We start from the raw sequence: 22,507 nt of genomic DNA, 5'->3' as shown, positions 1-22,507 counted from the left end.
CATCCCAAAATAAGTGACTCAACTCACTTATTTTGGGACGAAGAGAGTAGTTTTTATTTATCGGGTAATCACTTTGATATGTATGTATTTGACTATGAGTTAACCTTCGGTATGTTTGCAGTGCTACAAAATTCCCGTAGCAACGCGCGGGGTATCATCCAGTTGTCGTAATCCACAGCACCCATTGATGCTGAAATCCCAGTCGGCACGTCTCCTCCAAGGTTCACCAATCAACCTGGTTATATGCCTTTGCTAAGTCATGTTTACAAGCACCAAATTCCCCTCTCACATCAGAACATTTCTGCAAAGCATACAAACAATAAAATGCAATAAGTGCATTATCGATAATGACTCGCCCCGGTATGAATGCGCTTTGAGTGGTACTAATAATGCTATCCAACAGAGGACGCAATCTGTTCACAAGGCACTTAGCAAACCCTGTCTTGAGCATTGGAATGGATAAGCAAGCAAGCAGTGCGCTTACTCTGGTGCATATTGAACCTTAACTTGACAGTGCCGCTCGAGTGAGTTTGCGCAAATCCATCGTAAGCAAACATGCAAAGGCGAGTAGTTGCTGATTTAGAGCTGCGTGCCTCTGATGCCCACGATAATCGAACCTGAGGTTGTCTCTGTAAGTATGATGAATAAAGTCTTATATCCAAGTCAAAAGAGAATTGATGTAAAGTGGACGATGATGCCACGCGCACCACTGCCGCTCCCTATTCAAAAAAGTTTCCACTACGTGATGTCCTCCCAATTCAAAAAAGTGTCCACTGCGTGTGCGGCTCTGCTTTACTTGATGTATGTATCGGATAGACTAGCTTTGCCTCACCACACCACACCATTGCCACTCTCGTCCTCCTCCGGCCTCCGCTGTATTGGACTGCACCGGCGCCGGCAGCCGGGCTGCAGACCTGTCGACTCCTTCGCCTTGCCCGGCCTCGCAGGTGAGTCGCCGGCCACACACACTCATAAGAAGCGAGGCGTTTGCTAGCCTCCCTCCAGAATTAGTTTCACAGGAGCTCGCATCGATCTGATCCAGATCAAAGTTCGCTTGCTTGCTTTGGAATCGATCCAGGAATAAGGAGGCAGGTCTTAGCTAGCGGCCGGTGGGATGCTCTAGCTAGCTAGCTAGGGTCCGGGTTTTTCTTTCCTCAAAAAGGAAAAAAAAAACTAGCTAGGATCCGGGTTCCTTTATCCTCGCTTGTCCGATCCCGACGCCGCCATCATCCATGAATTGTTCCGAGATGGACGACAACCCTCATCGGCCGGCGAGGACCTCCCGCTCCTGGCCCGACTACGGCTTCCACCCGTACGGCGTTGTGGTGCCCATGTTCTCCACCGGCCGTGTGAGGGCTCGGACACCACCTCGGACGACGAGGATTGTGAAGGTCCCTTTACTAGCAAACCTCCGAGGCGGTCTTCCGAGCCGCCGAAGCTGATCGGCCTTAGATTTTCGTGAGGAACATCTGGCGTTGTCGAATACGTATTGGGCTTCACCCAGGCAACATGCTGGCACACGGGCAGGTTATACCGACGATCTGGCACATGTGACTGAATTTACTAACAGTATTACGTGGTCAATATTCACATCAACAATTTTGGCCGGGTCGCTTTCAGACTCTGCTTTGATCGAACAATGGAGCAAATATTATTCGGCGCCATCAGAAGGCGCGGACAGCGTTCAGACGTGGGCACATATGCGGAACATTCATAAATTAAATTTTCCGTCGATTTTTCCTTTCTGCTTCAACTTAAATGACACTGATCTTCAGGGCCGTCTCCAGGAATTTAGGGGCCCAGGACGAAATGCAAATATGACCTTTTAGAAAAGTTATATAACTAATGTTAAAGTGTAGCAGAAGCAAACTCTCGCTTGATATTTGAATTTGAGATGTGTGTTATGCCATACATATTTAGAAATATACCTAATATCAATGCTAAAAAGTGGATGTACCAAACTGATCTCATGTTGTTCTTACCTATAAAAGCAGCATCCGTCTACTATCAATTCTACTACACTTTGCGCATTGTAGGCAACTACTACTACTACTAGAATAGAAAATCTACAGAGGCAATTAGAATTAGGAACGCTGGCTACAACTAGCGGTAAAAAATCTAGTAGCGTATCGATGAAAAAATCTTGTCACATGATTGATCGGCTCATATAAGCTTACCAATTAACAGAATGGCAAAACTGACGAACGGAGCAGGTGGCGGCCGGTAGATGAACATGGAATTGGCCTGCGTAGTGTGTTTGTACTCTTGTACTCAGATCGGTGATCATCTGATCGGTCGGCGGCCGGTGAGGTCGTCCGTACCCTCGTATAGGAGGCGATCTGGACGGCGCAATAGCCGAACATGTACGGCGGGCGGACGAATAGCATAGCGATTGGCGAGGGCGGCGGAATAACAGGCAGGCGATCAGAGTCGCAAATAAAACCTACTGGGGCATGGGGAAATAGCGATTGGACGTTTTTTTCTAGAATCAATAGCGATTGGACGTGTGGCAAGGAATCAGTAGTAGGCCTGTTTGAACTCCGGTATGATGCTAAGAGCATGGTTAATAGTATAGCCAGCTGCTGGCTATAAGCCAGTGTCATGTCATCTATAACTTATTTTATAGCCAACATGTACAATAATATATCAAAAAAATGTACTATTTTTTTATTATGTGGTCCATCTTTCATTCTCACAAAGTGCCTAGTAGTACGAGTTAGAGTTGGCTCTTCACGAAGAGCCCGCTTACCCTTTCTCTCATCTACTTTTTCCTCCATATAAGCATAAATATACTAGTTTATTCCTTATAGCCCGCTGACTCGACTCTATTGTACTTGCTCTAATGGGCTGGATTATTGGCTGCTTTGTCCAGATTAAACTATACCTAATGTTGTTACAAGATGATTTGGGGCCATGTGCGGTCGGCCAGTTTGGCCTCCCACATCAACGGCCCTGCTGATCTTTATGGATTGAGCGTAACACCAACCTGTGTGATCCAGTCAAATGCACATGCTAATACGTGGATGACAAGAGGCCAAGAATAAATTAGGCATCGCTCATGTACAGATAAGCATTGATACTTAAGAAAACCCGGTTTATTTTACGAAGTCCCTCCTTAAACACCTTGCATTGTACAAGCCTAAGTTGATCTTAGCAAGAATTATACATTGGAGGAGTGGGTGTTAATAAGCTAAAAAACCTAAGATCGAGTCTTTGCAATAAGACCAGCTTATATATAATAAAAAAAATCTCTTTCCTTATTTCACATGCATGATTGCACAAAGCTTGGGAAATAAAACTAAGTAAGTTGCTAACTTATCGAGTACCATGAGGAAGCATTGGAGGAATTCTAGTCTAGTTTACTATAGCACATCAGTGGGACTTAGCTTCTGACCGACTTAAGAATTGTGCATTGGTGATGCCCTAATCCAAGTACTGTAGACTGTGGTATATCCTTTCCTGCACCCTATCTAGTGATGGATAAGGATCCGGATATCTCCTTCTCAGAAGTAGGATAACTCGAGAACCTAAAACCAGAAAAGTACGAGAAATGCACCATTTCCTTCCCATCCGGTTTGTTGCATATTTATTTGCTCCTTGCTTTGCATGTGGAAGAACTAGTACGAGCTTTGTTTGTTTATTTTGTCCCCGGATATTTTTGCAGACACGGCTTTGGAGATGCAGAGAATTTACGTTACTAAACAATTCATGCATATATGAAGTCCTACTTGTAGGTGAGTGTTAGACTCTGCATATACTGGGCCCCACTTGTAATTGTGTTGTACATGTCTATATAATGGAAAGGTCACCCCATATTGAAGGTGTGCCACAAAACCCTAAATCCTTTGTTTAACATGGTATCAGAGTAATATAGTGGATGGGTGCACTGGCGGTGTGGAGCTTGTGTCAGGTGAGGGAAGGGCAGCAAAGGAAAAAACGTGCTCATTAAAAACAACATCACGGGAGATATACACACGATTAGACGGGACATGAAGGCACTTATACCCTTTGTGAACAGAACTATACCCCAGGAAGATACACTTCTTGGATCAGAACTGAAGCTTGCGATTATTATACGGACGGAGATGCGGCCAACATGCGCAACCGAACACTTTAAGAAACGTGTAATCAGGAGTCTGACCAAGCAAAAGTTCAAGTGGAGTTTTCATATGAAGGAGCCGCGAAGGAAGCCTATTTATAAGAAAACAGGCTGTAGTAAAAGCATCACTCCAAAAACGAAACGGGACAGATGCATGAGCCAGCAAGGTTAATCCAGTTTCAACAATATGACGGTGCTTACGTTCAGCTGAACCATTCTGCTGATGTGTATATGGGCAAGAAACACGATGAGCAATGCCTAGTTTCTCAAAGAAGGTACTGAGGTTGCGGTATTCACCCCCCAATCTGACCGTACATGAATGATTTTATGATCTAGGAGTCTCTCAACATGTGCTTGAAATTGTAAAAACACATTAAACACATCAGACTTATGCTTAAGAAGATAAATCCAGATAAAGCGACTGTAAGCATCAATGAAACTGACATAATATTCGTGCCCACTAACGGACAGCTGGGCAGGGCCCCATACATCTGAAAAAACAAGCTCAAGCGGAGTTTTAACTATATGTGTAGAAACAGAAAAAGGTAACTGATGACTCTTGCCCTGCTGGCAGGCATCACAGACAGAGACATCTTTATTACTAGACTCGGACGGTAGCTCATGACGATGGAGGACATGGCGAACAATGGGAGATGCTGGGTGACCAAGACGAGAGTGCCATAGTGATGGAGACACACGGACGCCACTGAAGACTTAGAACGCAGCAGCAGGAGCGGAAACGTCGGTGGGGGCGTCAAGAGCATATAGACCATGGCGGTAGCGACCTCTAAGAAGTATGTTCCTCGTAGCATGATCCTTAACAAAGAGATGAAACGGGTGAAACTCACAGAAAACATTGTTATCTTGTGTAAGTTTAGGAACAGAGAGTAAGTTTGCACTGTGGGAACACGAAGAACATTTCTAAGATGCAATGTCCTAGAGGTGTTTGTGAGAAGTGATGCCTCACCAACATGCGAAATGCGCATACCTGCCCCGCTAGCTGTGTGAACCTTGTCATGCCCGCGGTAAGGATGCTGGACAGTTAGCTTGCCCAGCTCGTTGGTGACGTGCGTGGTTGCTCCAGTGTCCATGTACCAAGAAGGATCAACAGGATAGGAAGGTGTGTGACCCTGTTGTGCCATGTTAACTTGACGCTCGTTGCCCTTGCCATTATTGCCGAGGCCAAGGAAGTCCATCTTGAACCAGCGATGGCAGCTAGAGGAGACATGGCGAGGCAGGCCACAGAGCTGACATGGCTGGGCAGCACCACAGAGCTGACATGGCTGGGCAGCACCACAGAGCTGACATGGCTGGGCAGCACCACAGGCGGTACAGCAGGCGCAGGCGCGGCCATCAACGACGACCACTGGGGAGCCAGGGCGCAGGGCCTGCTGCTGTGGTGCGGAGGGCGCACCACCACCACCACCACCGGACTTGCCCCCTCCTCCCGAGGAAGCTGCAGAGGGGCCACGGCCACCGCCTTTGCCGCGGTACACGGCATTGATGGAGGAGTCGGTGGAGATGTCGGGGCGACGCGCGTTGAGCCGTTGCTCCGTGGACAAGAGACAGCAGTAGAGCTCCTGAGGACATAAAGGCTCCTTACGTTCATTAATCACCTCGGCAAGCGAGACGTAGTCGCTGTCGAGGCCGGCGAGGATGAAGGATGTAAACTCACTGTCACGAAGGGGCTCTCCAATGGAAGCAAGAGTGTCAGCCAACTTCTTGATCTTGTTGTAGAAGGTGGTCACTGTACCACTGTCCTTGCGGGTGTCAGCAAGTTTCGCGCGGAGGGACATGCTCTGCAAAGTAGACTGGGATGAAAAACTCGACTCCAGGATGACCCACACCTCATGAGATGCCGCGGCAAAGAGAACCAGCCCGGCAACACCCTCACCCAGGGAGGATTGTATCGCCGAGAGGATGGCTTGGTCCTGAGCAATCCACGCGCGAAACATTGGATGATGTGCCGGTGGACACGACAAGGTGCCATCGACGAAGCCCTCCAAGTAATGGCTGCGAAGTAGGGGAAGCACTTGCGCGCGCCAGTAGAGGTAGTTATCCGGCTTGAGCTTGACCGGGAGGAGGTGCGAGAACAGGAACGACGGCAAGGAGATCGCGGCCAAGGCGGCTTCAAGATCCATGTAGGGCGACGGCGCGGACGGCGGCTGCTGTGGAGCGCCATACGCCGCGGACGGCGATCGCTGTGAAGCGCCAAACGCCGCGGTGCCGTAGGACGGGGGCGCACCGTACGCTGCCAGCGGACCATACGGTGACGGGGCCGCGGCGGCACCGGGACCAGGATACACGCCATACGAAGGGCGTGCTGCCGGCGAAGGACCGTACGGGGCACCGTACAGAAGACGACCACCATATCCGGCGTAGTCCGCGTGGGGGACGTCGGCGGCAGGATAGCCTGCTGTGTTGTAGACGGGAGCAGCAGGAACAGACATGGCCGGGCGCATCGACAGATGCGAGGCGGCCGAGGGCGGCGGCGCAGGTACCAGGGGTACGAGGCGGCCGGAAGCAGCGTAGATGAAGCAGGCGACGAGGAGTTGCCGGCGTACTGATAAGCGACGGGGCCGGCGTACTGGTAGCCTGCAGATCGCATAGTCAAGGGGCCAAGGGTGCTCTCCGTCGTGACGGGCGCAGCCCCTCCATAGAGGAGAGCCGCAAGTGATGGCGGGAGGAAGGCATGGTCCGTGGCGACGGGACGGGGAACCGCACCAGCGGCAGCGGTAATCGAGGCAGCGAGGGCCGCTGCTAGGGCAGCGGCTGTGCCGGCGGCCGGGTGCGACATGGCTGCGGCTGGTGGTGGGGGTGGAGCGGAAGTCTTGGATTAGATAGATGTTGCACATTCGCCCTCTTTGTTGTCTAACCATGGTACAGGTATTGGGAGATGTGCGCGCCTTGAGCTCCTGGATGAGGTTGATGCTCCGGCTCCCTTGTCCCCGACGGCCACGTCACCACCGCCCGCTCACGTCGATCGGCTGGCTTCGTGCATGTCCCATGCAACGAGCCCGCCCGTGCCCGCGACCGCGGCTGTTGCACCGCGCGTCACCCCTCCGGCCCAGTCGCCGCCTCTGCTACCTGGCGCGTCACCCCTCCGGCCCAGTCGCCGCCTCTGCTACCTGGCGCGTCAGCCCAGCGGGCCGTCTCGTCCGCGCCGTCACCACCTGAGCCGTCCCATGCACCGACGCCTGGGCCAACTCCGCCTGGGAGTCCCCTGCCACCGACCCCTGGGCCGTCTCCGCCTGGGAGTCCCGCGTCACCATCGTCGCCTGTGCGGCGCTTATCTTGCTCGCCCGGATTGGCGTTGACCTCGAGTGGGTCGGCATCTCCTGCTGTGCCTTCGTCGTCACCGCCACCGACTGCATCAGCCTCTGCCATGACGGATGTTGCATCCCCTTCGTCATCCTCGCCATTGGTTTCGCCACCCGCTCCGCCCCCGGTGTTGCGCCCTCACACACGCAGCAAAAGTGGGGTGTTCCGTCCTAAGGAACGAAAGGATGGCATGGTGGCCTGGCTTGCGACTTGCGTGGCGCAGGCCCAGTCCGACCCTACTGCTGAGCCTCGGCATTTTCAGGCTGCCTTGAGTATCCCACACTGGCGTACTACGATGGAACAAGAATACCACGCTCTTCTTAAGAATGAAACGTGGCGACTGGTTCCTCCCAAGGCTGGTGTCAACATCATTGACTCCAAGTGGGTTTTCAAGGTAAAAAAACATGCTGATGGTTCCATCGAGAGATACAAGGCTCGACTGGTTGCTAAAGGATTCAAGCAACGGCATGGCCTTGATTATGAGGACACCTTCAGTCCCGTGGTCAAACCGACCACGATTCGGCTTCTGCTCTCACTGGCAATTACCCGTGGATGGTCACTTCGTCAGCTTGATGTTCAGAATGCTTTCCTTCATGGTGTTCTTGAGGAGGAGGTTTACATGCGTCAGCCTCCTGGTTTTGTTGATCCAGCTCGTCCGCAGCATCTTTGCCGTCTTGTTAAGGCACTCTATGGTCTGAAGCAGGCTCCGCGCGCTTGGCATGCGCGTCTTGGCACCACTCTTCGGGCTCATGGATTTGTTCCCTCTCTCGCCGATTCCTCGTTATTTCTTCTTCAGCGACCTAAAGTTACTATGTACCTCCTGGTCTATGTTGACGATATCATCCTGGTCAGTTCCTCGGACTATGCTGCGGATCGCCTGGTTTCTGCTTTGCGTGCTGATTTTGCTGTTAAGGATCTTGGGCAGCTTCACTATTTCCTTGGCCTTGAGGTTTTGTCCTCTGGTTCTGGCTTGACTCTCACTCAGCAGAAGTATTCTCTTGATATTCTTCGGAAGTCTGGTATGCTCCAGTGCAAGCCAGCTACTACACATATGTCCTCCACTGACAGACTGTCTGCTCATGATGGTTCTCTCCTTCCTGCTGGTGAGGCTACTGAGTATCGCAGCATTGTTGGTGGCTTGCAGTACTTGACTATCACACGTCCTGATATATCCTATGCTGTCAACCGGGTCTGCCAGTTTCTTCATGCTCCTCGAGACTCTCACTGGGCTGCAGTTAAGCGCATCTTGCGTTACATCCGGTCCACGTCTTCTTATGGCTTGCATCTGCAGCCGGCCCCCTCTGGTGCTCTCTCTGCATTCTCTGATGCAGACTGGGCTGGGAGTCCGGAAGACAGACGATCAACGTGGGGATATGCAGTGTTTCTTGGTACCAACTTGATCGCCTGGAGTGCTCGTAAATAGGCAACGGTGTCACGCAGTAGCACTGAAGCTGAGTACAAAGCAGTTGCAAATGCCACAGCAGAGATCATTTGGATACAGTTCTTGCTCAGAGAGTTGAAAAATTTCTCAGAAGCAGCCACCGGTACTTTGGTGTGATAACATTGGTGCGACGTATTTGTCTTCAAATCCAGTCTTTCATGCTCGCACCAAACACATCGAAGTTGATTACCACTTTGTTAGCGAACGTGTTGCCCAGAAACTGCTTCTTATCAAGTTCATCTCCTCAAAAGATCAACTTGCTGACATCTTCACGAAGCCATTGCCTCTTCCTCAGTTTGAAGGGTGTAGGCGCAATCTCAACCTAGTGAATTCTTCTGAGCACGGTTAAGATTGAGGGAGGGTGTTAGACTCTGTATATACTGGGCCCCACTTGTAATTGTGTTGTACATGTCTATATAATGGAAAGGTCACCCCACGTTGGAGGTGTGCCACAAAACCCTAAATCCTTTGTTTAACAGTGAGCCTAGCAGTGCTATCCTTATGTGCAGTATGGCACGGACAACTGCAGATCAGGCAATGGCGACACGTAAGTTGGTCGTAAAGGTCGTCGGTGCTCACGGCCTGGCACACAGCAAGAGGGGTTTACCCAGTGCATTTGTTGTGCTTTCGTTCGATTCTCAGCAATTCCGCACGAGTGTCAAGGAGAATGATGAAAACCCGGTATGGAACGACACCTTCTGCTTCAACGTGTTGGGTCGACCCAAGATTCATAAGCTAGTTCTTCAAGTTTGTGTGTATGACACCAATACGTCTGTTCAAGGCGAAATGTCTTTGATTGGCAAAGTCAAAGTAAATGGGGCCTCATTCCGGCCCTCTGACACAGGACCATCAAATTATCCGCTGAGGCTTGGGATGATATATCGAATGGCGGAAATGGTGGGTCTGATTGCGAGCAGAGGCAAATTGGGTCTGAATTTATACATCAAGGATGAACGCTCCACCAGAGCTCAAGAACCCAATATTGCTAGCTTATACTCACCGCCTATGGCCTTGTATGTGGAGGTCGTAAGTGCTCATGTCCTCAAGCCCATGGACAGGCAAGGCTCTGCAAGTACTTTTGTTGAGGTCACCTTTGATTATGTCCGGTTCCGCACGGCTATCAAGGTCAGGGATCGTTACCCGGTGTGGAACGAGTGGTTCTACTTCAATGTATGGGGCCCATCTTCTCTTCGTAATCTTGATATTAAAGCATTCGTCTACCATGTCCACAGTTCATCCAAACGTTCCAATACCTTACTTGGCAAGGTCAAAATTTCTGGGACCAAATGCAGGCATCTCCACGGAGACAAGGCAACTTATCCATTGGAGAAGCCTACGGTGTTGTCGTACGTGCAAGGGGATTTGAGTCTAAAAGTATACACCATTGATAACCCTTCCATGGGAATTACAACCCCTGCTCCGCTCATGGATGGTGTAATATTGCACAACCAGATTTCAAGACCACATCATTTTGCATTACAATATTTGAAAAAAATCACAAATAACTTCTCCGAAGAGAGAATAATTGGCCGAGGTGGTTCTGGTGCGGTATATAAGGTAACATTACATCGTAACATTTCCTGTATTTATTTTGTTTGAAACTTTGTCTGCCTTTCAATGTAACTAGATTTGATATAAGAAGGCATGAGTGTATAAATAAGATACTTTTAAACAGGGTGTGGTTCAAAATGGAGATATTATTGCCGTGAAGAAGATCTTGCCGTCATTCATGCCAGGCGAGCAGAAGCAATTTGAGAACGAGATCAGTCATCTCACGATGCTTGACCACTCCAATATAGTGCGGGTTGTAGGCTACTGCTATGAAGTAAAGAAAGAACTTATAGAATACGATGGGAGAAATGTTTTTGCAGATATGGAGGAAAAGTTAGTTTGCTACGAGTATCTACCCAATGGAAGTCTTGATAACTATATATCAGGTATGACATTCAATATGAAGTTCAAGAAACCTTAAGCATATCTCTACAAAATTGTATTTTTCCATGTAGAACGTATTTATTGTGCATATGAAGAGGAAGTAATCAGCGTGTTGTATTCATCCTCAAGGGGTACAATATATAGAGTTACAAGGAGGAGGATGAGGAGAAGAAGATACGCACGCACACACTGTAACTAATTACAGTTAGCGATCAAGGTTTTGGGTACCGCCCGAGAAAGTCGGATACCGGGCGGTACCCGCGTTTCTCGGCGGCCCAACGAGAAATACGTATCCCGAGAAATAATTTCTGAATTTTTTGAAATTTTTGAATTTAAATGCTCAATGTGTACTAAATAATCGAACACGTGACCTCAAACATCACTAGCACGCACCTAGTTGAAATTCCAACGAGCTACTACCTCTTGTCTGAATAATATTAGTTCAAGTTGTTTTTATATCTAATTTGAAAAAATTGAAATCAAATTTCAATTATAAATTTCGGCCAAAAAAATTTCGGTATTTCTCGGTAACCGTGGTTACCAAGAATTTCGCCCGCCCACAAGAAAATATGCCAATTCGGTATCCAAAACCTTGTTAGCGATCCTATCTAGTAGGACTGACCGACGTTGCATGTTGCATGGATAGGTGCAGTCGTTGAGTATCCAGTAGAAGCAGTCTTCAGTCTAACATATAATTTCAGGTAACATATGCATCTAAATGCTCTTATTGGTGTTACAAGTGCAGATGAAACTACTGGACTTGATTGGAGCACACGCTATAATATTATCGAGGGGATCTACAAGGGTTTAATTTACCTTCACGTGCAAAATGATAAGCCTATTATTCACATTGACCTTAAACCTGCGAACATATTGCTCGGCGAAGGTATGATACCAAAAATTGCAGACTTCGGTCTGTCAAGACTGCATGATCAACAACAGTCAATTTACACAACATCCCGTCTTGGAACACGGTGAGTTATTACAACTTTTTAGACCATTACTCTATAGTCATAAGCAAGATGTGTTTTCTCTACTGTCTATTTAACACTTTCAAGTTATATCCATGTTGTGATTAAGTGGTTACATGGCACGGGAGTTCGTGGATGAAGGAAAAATTACACTACAGTTAGACATATTCAGTTTGGGTGTAATAATTTTGGAGGTAGTAACAGGACATAGGCACTACCCAGACGTTATTACAGAAACATCTTCGGATGATTTTATCAAGCTTGTAAGAATATTTTGTCTCAAATTTCAATATGGAGGTCTTTGTTTCATAAAGATGATGTTGCAATTTAACCTCTTGCACACTAACAGTCTAGATGTTTTTTTTTATTCCATAGGCGCTTGAGAAATGGAGAAGTGTACAAAGGTCACCGGGGTATGAATCCGAAAAACCAGACTACGAACAAATAAAGAGATGCCTACAGGTCGGTATGTTGTGTGTGAATCATGACCACGCCAAGAGACCACCGATAACAAAGGTTATCAATATGCTCCAAGGAACAGAAATTATTGACTCCAACATCAGCAATGAGGAAGCAGCGTAATCGGCAGGCCATGTATAAATGATCACTTAACTGTTATGCGTTGTTGAGTGTTTGTATTGTCTAGCTCTTTTATTCTCTCCATGCTAGAGATTGTGTTTTGACATTTGCGCATCTTGTATCTAAGGATCTTGCATTCGTATACACGAAATAATTAAATAACAACTGCCGAGACCGGCATCGACCTCTCTGCGTCCGGCATCTTCAAGGGTCTTCCTCCTCTCTGTCTCTGGCTCGGGTGCTTGCCATGTCGCTGTAGCACTACAACGTATGCCCGGCGCCGTCAGTCCTAGCCGTAGATTTTCGCCAACGCTGACAATGAACTCATCTGCACCATCGTCATGGATCCACGGTATATACCTACAGGGCCAGCGCTATATCCTTTTTTCAGTTATAAACAGAGTAGCTAGATAACTTGACCGTGACACTGGTATGAATCGCGGTCGTCGGTCGGCATTCAAAATGGTACCAAATATTTTGTTAGCCCAGAATTTCAAGCCAGACTCCAACTCCTTTCCTAAATAAATATTTAATTTAATCAGAATTAATTAAAATCAATTAAATTTGATAGGCTGAAATCCAAAATAACTTTTGAAATTAATGAAAATTTAAACTTTTTAGTGAAGTCTAATTTTTTCTGTTTGTGAAATTTTAAATCATTCAAATCCGCAACGGAGAAGAAGAGGAGTTGTCGGCTGAGGAGCGGGTTTGATCGCTCATTGACCCACCCATCCTGTCACGTAAGACAGAACGCTTCATAGAGACAGGGTGTGCATCTGTGAGTTTGTAAGCACCAGGATCGATCTAGGGAAAGAAGCTAGGGTTCATGGTGAAAAGGGGAATTTGGTGACGTGTATTTCCTCTCAACCTCCCTCACAGCCACCGTTCTTTACAGCTCGGCCGAAGCCGCCGTCCAAATCCTAGCCGAGTACAACCGAACGTTACAAGCTTGTATTTAAACTACCGAGTCCACTCTGGGCCGTCGTTCCACTTGGGCTTCGTCTTGGTTCGAGTGGGCCGCGCCGTAGGTCCACTCGGAGTCTTGGGCCTCGTAGCTGTTTCGTCATTTGCTGATGAGGAACCGTACTGAACCTGTTGTCGCTTGGCGTTGATCTTCAGGGCTTGCCTCCCGTTGGTTAGCGTCGCTGACAATCCTCCCTCCTTGAGAGCCGGCTTGTCCCCAAGCCGGTGCACGGGAAACTGTTGCTTGATATACTCCAAATCTTCCCAGGTTGCATCTGCAGGTGAAGAATCAGACCACTGTACCAGTCCTCGAATGACAGTGCGCTTACCAACCTGACACACCTTTCGTTGCAAAACCGCAACTGGGAACTGAAGTGCAGCATGAGGTGTAGGCAGTGAGTGACTGACAACAGCTTCTCGCGGCAGAAATCTTTTCAACTGCGAAACATGGAACACATGATGCAAACGACTAGTTGCTGGAAGATCCAACCTGTATGCTCTGTCCCCTATCTTTTCCAAGACACGAAAAGGCCCATAAAATTTGAAAACAAGCTTATGGTTTGCTCTGGAATAAAGTGACAATTGGGCATACGGTTGCATCTTGAGGAACACCTGATCTCCAATAGCAAAACTTCGATCAGACCTGTTCTTGTCCGCTTGACTTTTCATTCGTTGTTGTGCTCTCAACAAGTGCTGCCTGGCTGTCTCTGTAACTGCTTGACGAGACTGCAACCATTTTTGCATTTCCATTGGAGCAATCGTATCAGACTCACTAATGCCAAAGTATCTGGGAGTATACCCATACAAGATTTCAAAAGGAGACTTCCCCAGAGCAGAATGCCAGTTAGAATTATACTAGAATTTACATAAGGATATCCATTTACTCCACTTGTTAGGTTGAGCACTGATGAAACACCTGAGATAACACTCAACCTGCTGGTTCACTCTTTCAGTCTGCCCATCTGTCTCAGGATGATTTGCTGTGCTCATATTCAGTTGAGTTCCTATTCTAGTATACAACAATTTCCAGAAAGCACTAGTAAAAATGGGATCTCTGTCAGAAATAATGATCTTTGGTATTCCATGCAACTTGTAGACATTATCCAGAAATACCTCAGCCACTTTCTGAGCATTAAAAGGATGCTTCAAGGGAATAAAGTAGCCATATTTGGAAAATTTATCAATCACAACCAGGATGCAGTTATATTGAGAAGATTGAGGAAGACCACTGATAAAATCCATTGAAATATTGTCCCAAGCCTGGTGAGGCACTGGCAATGGTGACAGCAGACCTGGATAAGGAACCCTTTCAGGTTTACCTTCTGACAAACTAAACAAGATTGTACTTGAGCCAACATGAACTTCTTCATCCCATGCCAAGATAAAAGAGCATGTATCCTTTTGTATGTAACTGGGAAACCTGAATGCCACCCAAGGGACTATCATGGAAGGCAGCAAAAATTTTCTAATGGAGGGTAGGGACAGGACCTATCAAATGCTCTGCTTATACTTCAGCAGCCCATTCACCAGACTGTATGGTGGTTTAGAAGCTGGTTGGACAGCTAATTGTTGCAATATAGCTAAAGCTTTCTCATCATGCTGATAACTATCTATAATTTCAAGGAGCCAAGCAGGTTGATTACTGGAGATAGAATACAGTTGGGATTGATCTGGAGGCCTTCTAGATAAAGCATCAGCTGCAGTATTTTCCACACCTTGTTTGTACTGAATTTGATAATTCAATCCCAGTAATTTAGTAAGACATTTCTGCTGCCAGACTGTATGCAATCTCTGATCCTTTAAATGGGCCAAACTCCTTTGATCTGTTTTGATAGTAAACTGCCGTACTTGCAGATAGGGCCTCCATTTATCCACTACTAACAAGATAGCCAAATATTCCTTTTCATACACTGACAGAGCTCTGTTCTTGGGGCCCAATGTTTTACTAACAAATGCTAATGGGTGGCCTTGTTGCATCAGCACTGCACCAATACCATATTCACAAGCATCAGTTTCTATCATGAAGGGCTTGGTAAAATCTGGTAAAGCCAGCACGGGAGCAGACACCAGTGCATGTTTGAGTGTTACAAAAGCTTCCTCTCTTATACTGGTCCAGACAAAAGGAATTCCTTTCTTAAGCAAGTCAGTTAGTGGTCTTGCAATTATCCCATAGTGTTTAATGAATTTCCTGTAGTAACCACTCAATCCAAGGAAACCCCTCACTTCCTTCACATTCTGTGGAGTAGGCCATTGCTGAACAGCCACTATCTTGTCAGGGTCAGTAGACACACCCTCTGCAGAAATGACATGCCCCTGATATGCTATCTTGGGTTGAGCAAAGTCACCCTTAGACATTTTCACATTCCACTGCTCCTTATGCAAAATAGACAGCACCTCATCTAAATGTGTCCAATGCTCTCTCAATGTTTTATTGAATACCAAGATATCATCAAAGAATACCAAAGCACACTTCCTAAAAACAGGAGAAAGATCAAAATTCATTGTCCCCTGAAATGTTCCTGGTGCTCCTGTCAGACCCATGCCCATTACATTAAATTTGTAATGGCCATTATGAGTCTGAAAGGCTGTTTTATATTCCTCCCCTGGTGCTAACCTGATTTGATAATATCCAGCTTTTAAATCCAGTTTAGAAAATCAACAAGCTCCTGCCAACTCATCCAGAAGTTCATCTATGACAGGCACTGGATATTTGCTTTTCAGTGTTATGGCATTCAAGTGTCTATAATCAATTACCATCCTCCAAGTTCCTTCTTCCTTTTTCTTGACCAACAACACAGGGGAAGAAAAAGCACTGTTGCTATGTCTAATCATCCCTGAATCCAATAGTTCTTTGATCTGTTTCTCCAGCTCATCCTTGAGATGTGGGGCAATTCTGTAAGGTCTAACAGAAACAGGTCTTGCTCCAGGGATCAGTGGAATAGTATGGTCTTCAAGTCTCCTGGGTGGTAATGTGGTAGGAGTTTCAAACACCACAACATGTTTATCTAACACCACTTGTAACTCTGGATGTTTCACCTTTTCTTCCACTGGCCTAATTAAGGAGATAGAAAAAACTATAATAACAACATCTTTAGGTAACAATCCCTGCAAAGTAACTGTCTGCCCTTGATAATAGAAGGACATCCATTTTTGGACCCAATCCACATGCATAGGACTATGCTGAGCAAGCCAGTCCAAACCAATTATTCCATCATAACTGGCCAGGGGTAATAACCTGAAGGTAGTAGCAAACTCCACCTAATCACAGCTACATGAACAACTTTTCAGAACCGAATCACATTGCAGGGTTCCTCCACCAGCTACAGCTGCTGTCACAGGAGCATGCGTCTAAACATTGGTCAACCTATGCTGCAAATTACTGTCAATGAAGGAATGTGTACTACCTGAATCAACCAGAAATATAAGCTCCATGCCTTGTAATTCAATCAACAGCTGCAGAGTTGGTGCATTAGACTATTTCCCTACAGCAGCAGCAGACAAATGCATACTACAAACAGACATCTGATCTTGAGCAATACTGTCAGTGGATGTTGTATCTTCTAATTGAATATGATCAATAACTTCCTGGACTATATGCAGCTGAACTAACGATTTGCATGCATGATCCTTAGACCACTTCTCACCACAGACAAAACACAATCCTTTAGACCTACGAAAATTCCTTAAAGCGGACCACTTATCTTCAGTCTGAACTGGTTTCTGAACTTCCAAACTACATTTATCCTCATAATTACGAGTTCTGTGAGGTGGCAGTGGTAAAGGCATAGGACCCGATTTAGCAACTGGAACTTGATTCAGAGGTGTAATTCCTTCCCCCAACTCCTCATGCAACAGGGCTAAATCATATGCTGCATCAAGATCACGTGGTTTTTGCAGAGCAACGGCAACACGGACACCAGGTTTAAGACCATCCAGGAACCTGGTAGTGTAATGCAATGAATTTGGTGCCTCCTCATACGCAGACAACTGATCATACAAATCAGCAAAACGCTCCACATAATCAGCTACGGGGGGCGTCTGAGCAATCCGGAACAACTGACGCAACAATGTCTGATGCTGATTATGGCCAAAATGGCTCTGCAAACTCTGACAGAATTCAGACCAACTTGCCTACGGTTGACGATGCTGCATAGATTCCAACCAGCGAGCAGCAGCACCCTCAAATTGAGCCGTTGCCAGGGAGATCCACCGATGAGTCGGGGTACACCACAGGGGAACTGATCTTCACAACGCGTTTGCCACAAACGCGGGTTTGCTCCATCAAATCTCGGCAGTTCCAAGCGAGCACCAAATGCAAACAAATCAGCAGTATCGAAGGAATTCGACTCACGGCCCACAGAATGACGGAATTGCAAACTGGACTCGCACGCACCTCTGACCGGAGGAGGGACATAAGTATTATGCGCCTTCCCCCGGTGATCATGGTCGAAGCCGAGGGAATCAGTCGGGGCACCGCCGCGACCATTCCCAACCAAGCGCGATGGTGAGGAAGCGTCATGTCGCGAAGGGCTCTCCTTCGAACTGTCGCCGCGGATCTGCTCCAAGTCCAGCATGAGCTCGTCGCGGACCCCATCCACCCGCGAGGAAATCAAGCCGTCGAGGGTCGTGGTACTCGTAGCGATCAGATTCTCCATGGACTTGAGGAGATCCGCACCTTGTTCCTTGAAACGCTTGTCGAGGTCGACCGCGAGATCCGCGCGGAGAAGCTCGTACACGCCACGTCCATCCTCCGACAGCTTCTCCATCGCCGCCGCTCGCCTCGATCCCGCCACCACGTCTCGTGGTGATGTTGCGGAAGCGCCAGGACCGCCGAATCTGATACCAAGTGTAAGCACCAGGATCGATCTAGGGAAAGAAGCTAGGGTTCATGGAGAAAAGGGGAATTCGGTGGCGTGTATTTCCTCCCAACCTCCCTCACAGCCACCGTTCTTTATAGCTCGGCCGAAGCCGCCGTCCAAATCCTAGCCGAATACAACCGAACGTTACAAGTTTGCATTTAAACTACCGAGTCCACTCTGGGCCGTCGTTCCACTTGGGCTTCGTCTTGATTCGAGTGGGCCGTGCCGCAGGTCCACTCGGAGTCTTGGGCCTCGTAGCTGTTAAGTCATTTGCCGGATGAGGAACAGTATCTGAACCTGTTGTCGCTTGGCGTTGATCTTCAGGGCTTGCCTCCCGTTGTTGATCTTCAGGGCTTGCCTCTCATTGGTTAGCGTCGCTGACAGAGTTCATAGGGATGAGTGTATAAGCGATTGCGTTGTACTGTGTTCGAAAAAAAAAAGAGCACCCTGCTCGCGGTGTCATCCATGGGACGGACCCTCGGACACAACATACTGCTACAGTCCTGACTGGATATACGCCAAGAGCCACGTCAGACTGTTAATCAAACAAATCATATGCGTCAGATCAGCCTACCTAGCCATGCGCCTCTCTGTACGTCAATTTAGGCAGAAACTAACGTCCTCCACTGAGGAGAAAAAAGGCAGAAACTAACTGGTACAGTAGTTCTGCTGATCCAAGGTTCAGCAAAAAATTACTCTGTTTTGCTCTTCTGATTGTGCTAGACTAGACCGATGGTGTGGTGAATGCGACGTTGGGCAGTGTTAAGGATACTGCTCAAGCGCTCAACCAAAAGAGCAAAACAGGGTTCAGTGTAATCATGTCAGACTAGCCGCCAGCAGCATTGCATTGCAGAGCCCCTACAGTCGAACTGTAAAACCAGACCGCCAAGGAACTACAAAGAATCCGCTGGCGTGCTGTCTATGTGCGTACAAGGCTTCAGTTCTAGTGTTGGCGAAAATCTAGACTTTGGACTGATGGCGCGATGCCGTGGACAGGCCGAGCTTCGCCCAACGCCAGGTACGACTCCTTGAGGATGCCTGCCACGGACAAGTCGATGCCAGTCTCCGGTGCCCCAGCCTTCGATGATCTGCATGGACTGAGCAACAGAGCAAGCTGTCCAACAACTATATACTATATTGACACATCCAAGTTCAACAACAGATACGCCATCAAAGGCAATATAACATTCATTCCTTAGATGGACTTGATTGCACGATGAAGCATTCCAACCTCGAGGCACACTTGCAACTTGCAAAAACTACATGAATCCGCCGTGAGCTTTTTCTTAGCTGTTAACTACCCCAACCAACGACCACGATCAGTATCAGCGTGTGGCCAGGTCGATCCCATTCTCCAGCCCTCTCCTCATGGTCTATATTCACCCAGTCTCTTATACAGCGCTCTCCTCGTCACACTCAAGCTCCTCAGATACCGGATACACAGATGTTGAAAAACAGTGTCCAGCCTATATTTTGAGTTATGTGATGAGGTCGCCAAATTGCTAAAAGAGAATGCAAGGGCTAGCAAATACAGACACACCATGGATGATTGCTGAGTTTTCATACATACCTGTCCTACATAGTATACTGCCTAGCTAGCTGCTAGTCCCAGTCGATACTCTCCGATCCTCGGAGCAAACTAATAACCTTTCTTATCGGGGGCCTCTTGGCGCGCTCAGGATTCACGCACAGTAGGCCTACTTGGAGGCATCTCTTTATCTGTTCACAGTCTGTTTCTAGGGATCCATAGCCCAGTGATCGATGTAACACATTTCTCCGTTTCTTGAGTTCCTGTCAGACCAGAACAAACATCTAGATTGTCACACTACGTCTGTGAACAAAGACCTTATATATTTTTTGAAATGGTAGACAAAGTTTCCTTACATGCTCGACAAACTCGTCCAAAGGTGTTCTAATAACGTCTGGGTAGTCTCTGTGTCCTGTTACTATCTCCATGATTACTACACCCAGACTAAATATGTCTGACTTTGGTGTAACCATACCTCCATGTAGGAATTCTGGTGCCATGTAACCACTGCGTCGCAATATGTACAAAATTCTGGTGATGGTAAAGAAAACACATCTTGTTTACGAATAGTTAACAGGTAGCATTAACTCACAGTGTTCCATCGCGAGATGCAGTGCAAATAGTTTGTTGATCAAGCAGTCTTGACAGACCGAAGTCCGTTACTTTCGGTGCCATATTGTCATCCAACAATATGTTCGCGGGTTTGAGGTCCAAGTGAATAATAGGCTTATCAATTTGTTCATGAAGGTAACATATACCATAGCAAATCCCCTTGATTATATTGTAGCGTGTGCTCCAATCAAGTCCAGAAGATTCATCTGCATTTGTAACCAAAAGAAGAGTATTCCAACGGATGTAACATGAATATCCATTTTGTTGTTCTCTAGATAATATATGCACAGATGAAAGGGCTACAAAATTCTTCTATGTGCTCTCATTTGTCTATCATATTTATCAGTTGCTTTACTTGGTATATGCTTTAGGAGCAAAGCTCTTAGCTCACAAACTACAATCTCAAGTAAAGATAAATTCAAGAAACTAAATACCAAATTAAATGCCGTACCTGATATATAATTATCCAAACTCCCGTTGGGTAGATACTCCAAGCAAAGCAATCTTTCCGCCATCTCTGCAAAAACGTATTTCCCGTCGTACTCTAAACACGCATTCTGTGTTTCATAGCAGTAGCCTACAAACCGGACTATATTGGGGTGCTTCAGAATCATAAGATGATAAACCTCATTCTCAAATTGCTTCTGCAGGCCTGGCCTTAAGGACGACACAATCTTCTTCACGGCAATCATTTCACCATTTTGCATGACTCCCTGTTCAAAGTAGCAGATTACTAGTGATGTCTAGTTATGTACTCCCTCCGTTCCAAAATAGATGACCCAACTTTATACTAACTTTGTACTAAAATTAGTACAAAATTGAGTCATCTATTTTGGAACGGAGGGAGTATATTTGTAAGTTAGACAAAGATAAGTTTTGAACAAAATAAAATGCAAAGAACAATATGTTGTGATCTTACCTTGAGAGAAGTTTTTTGTGATTTTTTTCAAATACTGTAATGATACATTGTGCGGTCTTGAACTCAGACCATGTAATATCCTTTCCCTGTTAGTTGAAACATGAACAGTTGGAGAGCATATGACAGTATCCACAGGAATAAAAGGGTTTGAAGGTCTGATAGAGGTGTCATCAGTGATGTATACTTTGAGAGCCAACTCCCCTTTGACAAACAATATCCTACGCTTCTCCAATGGATAAAGCAACACTTGGGCATCATCTAAGGTCAGAAATGAGGTCCCATCAACTCTGACCTTGCCAACCAAGGACTCGGAACCATTGAATAGTCTGTTGACGTGATAGACGTATGCTTTAAGATGAAGGTGAGGGAGATTAGATGGATCAGACAAATCGAAGTAGAAGCGCTCGTTCCACACCGGGTTCAGATCTTTCTCCTTGACAGTAGTGCGGTACCGGAAATTATCAAAGGCAAGCTCGACAAAAGTACTTGCAGAACCCTGCTCATCCATGGGCGTGAGGTCATAAGCACTTACAACCTCCACACACAACCACACTGGTTTGTTTTTGCCATAAGACCATGATACACACAACCATATTGGTGCTGAATACAAGCTGGCAATCTGAGCTCTGCTGTAGCCTCCATCGATGAAGTCAGAGCGAGTACCCCACTTATATAATAGGAGCAATTTGAACGCTTCTACATAATCAGAGAGGCGCAGGAGTGAGGCGCTATGCAATCCGGCTGACCTGGCTGCACCACCTTCAAGAATGACCGTGCGAAGATTGGCCAGATCTAGCAGATCGAAGTAGACGCGGTGGTTCCACACCTAGTTCAGATCGTTAAGCTCGACACACTCACTGGAATAAGCAAAAGACAGGTTGAAGTAGAAGCGGTGGTTCCACGAGGGGTGCAGGTCCTTAAGCTCGACACAGGCACTGGTGGAAGAACCTCTGGCAGATTCGTAGACGCTACGAATATTTAGTGCCTGTTCGGAGCCCCTCCGCCCCCCAACTTTGGTACGGAGCGGAGCGGGCTGCAGTACAATTTTCCAGAGTGGGGCGCCAGATTCGTGGAGCTGGGGGATTAGCAAATTTAATATGTTGAGCATGTCGCAGTGCAAGCTCCGGGTCGAGACCGGATCTGGATCCTTCAGCTTGACAATTATGCTGAACCCTTCATCGTCAGGTATAAACTCAAGAGAGTCACTTACGATCTCCACGCTCAGCGTCGCAGATTTAGGCATCTATTGTCTATTTATCCACACCGAATTGTCTGAATGA

At 47.0% G+C, this 22,507-nt stretch overlaps 2 protein-coding genes across 3 annotated transcripts; one reads left to right on the top strand and one right to left on the bottom strand.

The window, feature by feature from the left end:
• Positions 1-903: 903 nt before the first annotated feature.
• On the top strand, positions 904-12,534 carry LOC119357205 (probable receptor-like protein kinase At3g17420). The gene is made up of 7 exons (XM_037624193.1): positions 904-947; positions 3,665-3,734; positions 9,340-10,418; positions 10,537-10,798; positions 11,542-11,770; positions 11,877-12,030; positions 12,143-12,534. The coding sequence occupies exons 3-7, from the start codon at positions 9,363-9,365 to the stop codon at positions 12,347-12,349; spliced, it is 1,908 nt and encodes a 635-aa protein (XP_037480090.1). The 5' UTR covers positions 904-947; positions 3,665-3,734; positions 9,340-9,362; the 3' UTR covers positions 12,350-12,534.
• Positions 12,535-19,283: 6,749 nt separating this feature from the next.
• On the bottom strand, positions 19,284-22,494 carry LOC119357204 (G-type lectin S-receptor-like serine/threonine-protein kinase SD1-13). Of its 2 annotated transcripts, XM_037624191.1 has the most exons (6): positions 21,228-22,494; positions 20,760-21,021; positions 20,289-20,514; positions 20,053-20,203; positions 19,739-19,959; positions 19,284-19,634 (listed from the first exon to the last, which is right to left on the bottom strand). In XM_037624191.1, the coding sequence occupies exons 2-5, from the start codon at positions 21,013-21,015 to the stop codon at positions 19,771-19,773; spliced, it is 822 nt and encodes a 273-aa protein (XP_037480088.1). In that variant the 5' UTR covers positions 21,016-21,021; positions 21,228-22,494; the 3' UTR covers positions 19,284-19,634; positions 19,739-19,770. The 2 variants fall into 2 exon arrangements, with proteins under 2 accessions (XP_037480088.1, XP_037480087.1); XM_037624190.1 differs by having other exon boundaries at positions 19,284-19,959.
• Between the last annotated feature and the right edge of the window lie 13 nt (positions 22,495-22,507).

The sequence above is a fragment of the Triticum dicoccoides genome, chromosome 2A, assembly GCF_002162155.2.
Source record: "Triticum dicoccoides isolate Atlit2015 ecotype Zavitan chromosome 2A, WEW_v2.0, whole genome shotgun sequence".
In the NCBI taxonomy this organism is placed as follows: domain Eukaryota; kingdom Viridiplantae; phylum Streptophyta; class Magnoliopsida; order Poales; family Poaceae; genus Triticum; species Triticum dicoccoides.
The sequence above is the reverse complement of the archived record's forward strand: the minus strand, read 5'-3'. Positions and strand labels throughout refer to the sequence as shown.

Coding starts and splice junctions, on each gene's coding strand:
- LOC119357204 (XM_037624190.1), bottom strand. CDS start 21,015: ATGCAAAATGGTGAAATGATTGCCGTGAAGAAGATTGTGTCGTCCTTA. Junction 20,515..20,759: donor TTTGGATAATTATATATCAG/GTACGGCATTTA, acceptor TTACAAATGCAG/ATGAATCTTCTGGACTTGAT. Junction 19,960..20,052: donor TGGACGAGTTTGTCGAGCAT/GTAAGGAAACTT, acceptor CTGGTCTGACAG/GAACTCAAGAAACGGAGAAA.
- LOC119357205 (XM_037624193.1), top strand. CDS start 9,363: ATGTGCAGTATGGCACGGACAACTGCAGATCAGGCAATGGCGACACGT. Junction 10,419..10,536: donor GTTCTGGTGCGGTATATAAG/GTAACATTACAT, acceptor ACTTTTAAACAG/GGTGTGGTTCAAAATGGAGA. Junction 10,799..11,541: donor TCTTGATAACTATATATCAG/GTATGACATTCA, acceptor TTACAAGTGCAG/ATGAAACTACTGGACTTGAT.